The sequence below is a fragment of the Puntigrus tetrazona genome, unplaced genomic scaffold (assembly GCF_018831695.1).
Source record: "Puntigrus tetrazona isolate hp1 unplaced genomic scaffold, ASM1883169v1 S000000682, whole genome shotgun sequence".
NCBI classification, from domain to species: Eukaryota; Metazoa; Chordata; class Actinopteri; order Cypriniformes; family Cyprinidae; genus Puntigrus; species Puntigrus tetrazona.
In genome coordinates, this window is record NW_025048296.1 from 91,083 (window position 1) to 100,000 (window position 8,918).

Genomic DNA, 8,918 nt, shown 5'->3' on the forward strand with positions numbered 1-8,918 from the left:
TGTCAACAAATTCTGAAGGGATGGCATAAGAAAAAGAATTCAGCCAGTGAACAACTGAGTATGTAATGACAAAGATTTATAACCTTACAATGCCAAAAAAAGAAAAAGTTATGGCTCATCATGAAAGATAGACATTACTGCTTAAATGATATACTGAAATGTGACAAATTGTAACTTTTTATTAACTTTAATAGTTTAATACTTTAATAATAGTTAATAGTTAATAGTTTAATAGTTTAATACAGCTTAGCCTAAACCAGGATTAAGCCATAGTTCAATTAGAACATCGAAAAAAAACACATTACTGGTGTGCATCTCAAGACAAAGGCACTGACACGTTTAAGGATCAGTCAGTGCGAGTTTCTTTCATCTGAAACAGCTGAGATTTACGATTTAGTCTAAGACTAGGCTTAAGCCTTGTGTGTAAAATGGGGTGTATGGTTAATATAGTTTTGCAACACAAACAAGTATTATATAAATTAGATATTATTTATAATAATATTATTATTATTATTGTAAGGTCCACAAATTGGCCCAAGAAAGACGTCCAATGGTGGATTATAACCTCAAATTTTAGGTTCAAATCCAAATTGGTTAATTGTCTATTTTCTAGTATTTTGAGATTTGGTTACTCTTGTTAACTCTTTATTTCCTCATTCATAATCTACTAGAGTCAATAATTGTAGAGTGAAACAGTTTAAGACCAAATGTAACAATTTATTATCAGCCAGGTAAATATGTATTATTCCAATTCAAACATATTTATACAAAACATCAGGTTCTCAGAGAATAATCTAATAGTAAAATGTGCATACCTGACCTTAGAACCCTTGGTTACTGTTAAGTTTACTTCTGTAGAAACAAGACCATTGTACCAGTCGCACTGAGACATTTTAAATGATACTGTTAGTTCACTCACATTGGCATTTTCATGCAGCAAGCTGAGTGGAAGGAAAGATGGGTAGAGGGGTTTTAGAAAGGACTAAATGGTAAGGTAGTTTTCCTACGTCTTGAAGATGTCTGTACGTTTGCATTGTTTCACAGGAAATCAAAGTATCTGAGATTCTTTTATCCTTACATTATTATTAACATATAATTCACATTGTAAAATTAAAACTCAAAAACAAAACTACTATTTCTGACAAAACATCTATTGACATCTATTATTTCACAATTGCTTTACAGCAGCAGTTATGGAATTACAGCATGACAAAGTACAGAAAATTCAAAATTAAAATAATGTGAAAATCAAAACCATTATGTAAAATGTTTCTTTATGAAATAGGGGCATGATAAAGAATGATTTGGCAGGTTAACCTAAGGTTATTTAACATTGCCCAGTAATTAAAATTTAGAAATTTAGCGAACAGCTATTTAAACAGAGGCTACAATAGAACACAAGGAATATTAACAATTGCAGCTGCTAACAGGCCATTTCCCAATGTACATAACTGAGACCGACACACCAAAGTTTCAACTGAAACATAACATTGAACCAATTGTAGCACAGATCAACAACACAGGCTCAAAACAAGGTTCCTAATACTTGGTCAAGAGTACACTGGAATACACAGGATTAAACAAAATACAACACTAAAGCTCACTAGAAGAAAGTGAATTGGTGGAAAATTTATTCATTTAATGCACAAACCAATGACTATTAAAAGACATCACCAGGCAGTAGAAATTTAGAATACATTTGTAAGTTCAACTTTGCTTCAAAAAAAAAAAGCAGGAAAGAAATCCAACATATTAATAAAAGAGGGCACTATAATTCTATAAAATACAGTTACATCTGCACACAAAAGACATTCAATAGCATAACACAAGAAGAGAAGTGAGAAAGCACATGGGCTCAGTGAAGAGAACCACAACTTGGATTTTCATTTCCTCCCTTCAGGCATTATAATGGTTTTAATTACAATTAGAATTTTGTGTGTTGGTTTTATGTCAACATGAAATCACCAAAATGTCAACTGGAGTCAGACACCAAAACAGTCATTACTACATTAGTAAAATGAACACAGTAATAATTTCCTGTTATCTTGTGCCAATTAAACTACCATTTTCATGACTTGACAGGGACAAAGAGAAAAACCTGAATTTGAGTGTGGATTATCATCTTGACAGTTCAGAAGATCATGAATAGTGATATCATTTTTGGATATGGAGTTAACGACACATTTTAGTGAAATAAAAACAATGCCTGCATCAAAAGAGACAAAAAATCTAAATATTAAAAAGTCAAGTAATGACATAACATTCAAAATAAAAGCTAAAATCTAACAGGTCAACATGGTTACCCAATAAAATACCTTGGGCTCAAAGAAGACAATAAAAATATATATTTTAATCCAATAAGGATTAAGCTTTGACAAATTGGCATTTTTTGTCTGTAAAAAAAACAAAAAAAAAAACCCAAAAAACAATCCACCAATATGATGGGAAAGCATGCGTTTGCTAAACAAAATGTTATGTAAAATCACATTTAAAAGAAGTGGGAAATGAACTGTGTAAAACCTTATTTTTCTATTGTTTCCACCATCATTTTAGGTTTTTCATGAAAGAAAAACTTTACTGACATGAAAGGAGACAGAATCAAATGTCAGTGTTGTCCTCTTTGGAATACTCTTCTGCCAACTGTTCATAGGAGTTGCCATGGTCTGACCCATCTGTGGTGAATACAGAGGTCTCAGATTCCGAGCCCTGTTGCTCACTGAAATCGATCTCATCAGCATTTGTTGAGAATATAGGCATAAAGTCATTGTGATCATTCTCTAGGTTGTTGTTTAGCAAATTCTCTTCATCAGTGAAAGTAATATTGGCATTGGGAAACATAAAGGTCTGGTATTTGCTGGAGTCCCATGTGATCCGGGCGTTGCTGCATCCTCCATGTTCTAGACCTTTGTGTTTCTCTCCTGCCTCTTTGTCCAACTGATTTTCATGTATTCTTATACAGTCTAGGTCAGTGTCTGTCTCTCTCTCTGCATGCATTTCATTCATGAGAAGACATTCCTCTTGACTAAGAAGGTAACTCTTGGATTTTGAGAAAGCTACATTAAGTCTATCACTGAAGCTATAGCGGCGCTTCTGTCGAGGTGAGTGGTCTAGACTGAGAATGGAATTTCCATTAGTAGAATAATTATCACTGCAGCTCTTTGAGCGGTTTGGTGCTTTATTCTTGCTTCCAGTGATGAAGCTGACACACTGATCTTCTCCTTCCTTCTCAACACCTATCTGCTTGATTAAGTCATTGTAATCTTCTTTTTTCTTGGATAAGAAGCTAAATATGTTGACATCATTGGAAGTTGGTGGAAGATGCAAGGTCTTGTGACTTTCAGCGATGCGCTGTAACTCATCTAGCGAAAGTTTGCGCCTTTTACGGCGCTTTTTTAGTGCTTTGTGAGCCTCCACAACCATGCGAACTTTCCAATTGAAAAACAAAGACAGCCATGCTAGACCAAGATAAATCCATACCTCCACAAAGTACCGATACAGAGTAGGGTACTCAGCATTGGGGTCAACACCTAAACAAAACAGACAGTGTTTATATTAATATAAATTTATATTAAAATAAAAAAACATATAAAAAAAAAAGTCCAAATCCACTGAAACAACTGTTACACTTGGAGACACAAAATAGATTTTCACGACTATTTTCAAATAGAATTGCATTTATAAACAAAGTGCGACAATCCAAATGCAATTTCAAATCTGGTATTACAGTTTGCAAATAGTGTGAACTCGCAGTGACTGACAAAATTTAAATGAGAAAGCAAAGTTTGCATCCATTATATTTCCCATGTCTCATGAGCTATGAGCTTGACATATTTAAATAGCAATATTAATTGCCACATTTGCTTATTCTTTTTCTCTGTCTCGTGCATGTAACCTACCAAAACTAAACTGAAATCTGAATTTCTTTTGCATTTGAATTTCCTATGTCTATATCAATGTTGTAAATCTAAGGGAGGGGGTGGGACAATACTAGGGGTGTGTTTGTATTGGGAGGTGACTTCAAACTCACACAATAGTGCCGAATGTTTTGGTCATTGGAGGTATTCGATAAAGACTCCATTCGTGCCTGTGTAAATGAATAGACAACCGTCTTGGTACAAGTTATAATCCTTAGTCTTTTTTTTTTTCCCCTCACCAAATGCAGTGATTGTTACCTGCTAACAGCAGAAGCAACGGTACACACAATAGGTTGTTATTCACTATTAACCATACGCTCTTCATTTGTCTCTAACTCAGATTGATGCAAACAAGACAACTTGGCAACAAGTATCTGGGAATTTCCCTTTTTTTGTTGTCACAACATAATGAGTTACACTGAAGTTATGTAACAATCATGTATTGTGGTTAGGTAGGAAGAAGGTAAAAAAAATGCATGGCCACTTCTGTAGTAATAAAGAGTGCATCACCTTCCTGAAGATCTTTCAGATCTCTTTGCACTCTGACTGAGGCACATAAGCAAACAGTGCAAATCTGCATATATTTGCCACCTATATCTTATTTGTATCTTAAATAGAGCAACAAACAAACTAGGGGTAGCTATTACAGAACTGCTGTTAGCAGGATATAATTGCTGCAAAAAAAGAGACAAACATATTGTGCCAAGAAAGTTGTCTGTTAGTTCACTCAAGCACAAACTGATAGCAGCTGTAGCAGAGTCTTTATCGATTACCTCCATTGATCAAAGCATTCAGCATGGTCGTCTGTGTGTGATGTCACCTCCCAATACAAATTATCGGGAGACATTATTACACTACTAGTATTGTCCCACTCCATCAGTTCGATTGACAGAGTTGATGTGGACATTGGAAATTCAAATGCAAAAGAAGTCTGCGTCCATTTGAGTGTTGGCATGCACGACACTGCATGCAAGAAAAAGCAAATATGGCAAGTAATATTGCTATTTCAATTTGTCAGGCTTATAGCTGGTAAGCTAGGAAATACAGTTGAAAATGGACTATGCTTTTTCATTACTAGATTATTCTCAATAAAATAAAAAAAGTATGTGAGATAAAATAATGTACACAATGATTTTGCCAAGCAAGTCATGATCCTGGATCAGCATCTTTTGTTGACATTTTTTAACATTACTGTACAAAAATATAGACTAACCCCAATTCCTATCCCTAAACCTAACCCTACCCATTATATATTCCAAAAAACAGTGGGAAATGATAGCTGATTAAAAAAGGGCGTAGAAGCACTCAACCTTGATCATAAGCCTAAAACAGATATTTCCTGAAAAATTATCCCTCAGTGCTCAAGGGTTGATTGGGATCTTGTTCCAGGATCAATAAGGATGTTTTGGATTTAGCACTTGGTGATCATAACAGTGATGCATTACCTGCCACAATAGGTTTTTTGGCTTTGTCAAGTCAACATAACACATTTTCTCAGAGGATTTATCATAAGCAGTTTTATGATTTACCCACCTGCTACAAGATCACCAAATCCAATAGTTGTCAAAGTGACAAACGAAAAATACAAGCCCTCAATATAGGTCCAGCCTTCTTGAGACATGAATACAAATGGAGGAATCACTAAATGCACCAACACACCCCATAACAGAAAGACAGCTGTGCAGATGAACTGTGTTTTTCGCTGTAAAAAGAAACAACACACATAAGTTTCATACCTGTTATTACAGTAATATTCAGATTTTAAGCATAACAGTTGTTTATGATTATTCCTCACCAATGTTACGCCTTTCTTAGTAAGATACTGCCCAAGGTGTTTAGCTCTACCACCAAAAAACTTTCCAAGTTCACTGATCCATGTGAAACACAGCGGCACTCCAAAAAGGCCATAAAAGATACAGAAAAGCCTCCCTGAAGGTGTTTTGGGGGCAATATTTCCATAACCTGCAGACATAAATCATTTATGGTGAAACAATTTCTATCGTTACAGTGTAAACATAACACATTCTATTTTAAGATATAGCATTCATATATTTCTATTACTACTAAAAAATTAAGAATACAGAGGAAAACAGTTTAGAAGTCTCCCAATTCTGTAGGGGAAAAATTATACATATAGACTGTAGCATTCACTAAGAGCTGCATCATTTATCAAAATTAAATTGCAATTAAGTTTAGGCAAAAGCTGTGATTGCCATGCGTGTCTTTTGATGAAGCACAGTTCTGTGGTAAGAAGTAAATCTCGGTCCAAAGGCCAGAGGAAACTTTTGTGCTGAAACTCCTAATTTCCCAATAAAGAAAGGTAATGCACATCATTCCAAGAAACAGAAGATTGAACTGTTTTCATTGTTTCAATGTGACAAATAAAAGCAGGACTACAGCAATATATGGATTTAGTTTTTATTGTTATTTTTATTATAATAAAGTACCTTTATAATGCAATTCTAAGTGAGGTTTTGGGAATAAAATGTGTTATTACATGTGGCATTATTAGTTTCATAAATGCTTCTTATATATTATATATATATATATATATATATATATATTTTTTTTTTTTTTTTTTGATAGTACTGTTATTTTGTCATGAAACGGTTTTAAAATACACAAAAAGAACATCTTCGACTCAGCAAGTTTTTCTGACATTTGCTAATGTCTCTGATGTTTCTGTAGTGTTGTAGTGTAGCTTTTCACTGTGTCATAGCAGCTGGAGTCCTTGCTATAACAAGGAAATTTGACCATACAGTATAGTTAGCACCCAAACTCTGGAACAATCTGCCTACAATGTTCAAGAGACAGACACACTCTGTCAGTTTAAATCTAGATTAAAGACTCATCTCTTTACATCCCATCTCTGAACACTCACCATAACACACAATGTATGTTACATTATAAAAACAAAAGGCATCTATGGTAATACTAGTCTGTTTCTTTGTTATTCTGTTCAGCTCGTATCCAGATCAGATGGTGAATCAACACCAAGAGATGACCTTCATCGGAGAGCAGAACACCTAAATGAGCCCCATGGACAGATCATGGGAACCAGAAACACACACACACACACACACACACACACACACACACACACACACACACACACAATAAGTCCTTTACACAATTTAAAAATTGCTGTGAAATTTAAAATGCTGGTTTGTCTGGCCAGAGAGGAACTGGCCCCCAAATGAGCCTGGTTTCTCCCAAGGCTTTTTTTTTTCCTCTCCATGCTGTCATGGATGGGGTTTCGATTCCTTGCCGCTGTCATCTATAACCAACACTTAACCCTCTGGTGTTGACAAACATGTATATGCGTTTTGGGGCATCTTCTCCAGATAACGCAGAAAAGAACTTAAGTTACACTTTCAGTTTTGATTGTACAGATAAGAGCAATACATCAATCTAATCTGTAATGGGTGTTTTATTGTATACATTCAAAATAGCAAAACATTCTGCTTTTGATAAATAAAGAACATGATCGTGTGTTTTCAACAGTCTCTGCTTCAGTTTGAAACGAGTTAATAAAAACCAAAAAAATACTAACTCACAAAAAAAACTTGACTGAAATACATAAGAGATATATCTACAGAAAGCTTCATATGTCTGTTGTTAAACAAAGTCATTTCAAAAACAAATATTTTGTGATAAAGTTATTAGTATAAAACCCATACCATATCCAGTTTCTTTGTCTGATCTAATTATTTTTAATGCAACCATGCCAACAAGCCATTATTGCTTTTGTTATCACATTCCACGTGAGACGAGTGCAAGAGGATACGCCCACATCAGTTCACATGCTCAAAAGCTGGAGGATTCATCTAGTTCATCTTGGCTACTGTTCGTTTCTAGGAGAAGAATAACTCAGGATGTACCAGTAAAGACACGCTGTGAAATAACTGAAAAAGGGCAGTTGAACATGCTCACAGATTTTTTTTTTTTTGTGTTTTTAGTGATCTGATACCTGCTCCATCAGTAAAATCCTGAGCCTTTTACTTCAAAATATTTACTACTGAGTGCTGTACCAACATTAAATATTCAACTACGCTGATATTCTATGATAAATTAAGCTTGACTACTGATCATGGTTATTTTGTTTGTTTAATCCATTGAAATAAACAGCAAACACAAAAATAAATTGATTACAGAGACTGTCTCTGCATTTAATAACAAATTTTTTAATCTCGTCATTATAACATCCCTTTGATACAATCAGTATTGCTTAAAGCGCTAAATAAAATTGATTGATAGATAAATATCAGGTATGGTTTACATGTTTCACTTGTTGAACAGTCCTCAGGAAGGACTCAAAGTCTGTTCACATCTCTGTGGTGAATAATAATTGTGTCTTGGACCTTCACTATGTATGTTTTAAATAATTTGAAAAAGCCTGTTTTCAATATCCTCACATTTCTTTCCTCCCTCTAAGTCACAGTTAGACTGATGTATTAGGACATATTAGTATATTGTTTTCTGTGAGTAAGCAAAATGATGTATATATATACGCACAAATGTCAGGGTGTGTCAAAACATCTCAAGGCCCCCAAAATTACCTCAGACCCTTGAGAGTTAATTTCTAGCTATTATATTAAATTTGATTACACAGACCATCCCTGCATTTAATAAAAATTAAGTGTTTAATCTCATTATACATTACTCTCACTCTATTGTCCTATTTGATACTGTTCAGTGCTTTGACACAAAAGTGATTGACTGATTGATTGTAGTGGTTAAACATAAGATCTAATTAACTAATTAAAGTAAAAAAAAAAAAAGTTGGGCTAAGAGGCTAAATTCTTTATTGACAACTTTCATCAACACTGAGAAAAGAACACAAAAAAGAACACAAAATAGTCGAAAATGAAAAGGTTTCCATGGTTTGAAAGTCTCTTATGTCACCAGACCATTGCCTAATCTCAGTATTTTAGACTGTGATGGAAATGCAGACAGCAAATTGTTCCAGGTCATTTGGCGGAAAAATGGGTGAAAAAATTAAGT

At 34.4% G+C, this 8,918-nt stretch overlaps 1 protein-coding gene across 1 annotated transcript in view; it reads right to left on the reverse strand.

Moving 5' to 3' along the window:
- Positions 1-715: 715 nt before the first annotated feature.
- The window catches only part of LOC122334904 (potassium channel subfamily K member 5-like), a 28,836-nt gene continuing 20,633 nt past the window's right edge, over positions 716-8,918 (reverse strand). Inside the window, 3 exon segments of the mRNA XM_043232787.1 lie at positions 716-3,527; positions 5,448-5,616; positions 5,710-5,876. Coding sequence (XP_043088722.1) covers positions 2,599-3,527; positions 5,448-5,616; positions 5,710-5,876 — 1,265 coding nt within the window. The 3' untranslated portion in view covers positions 716-2,598.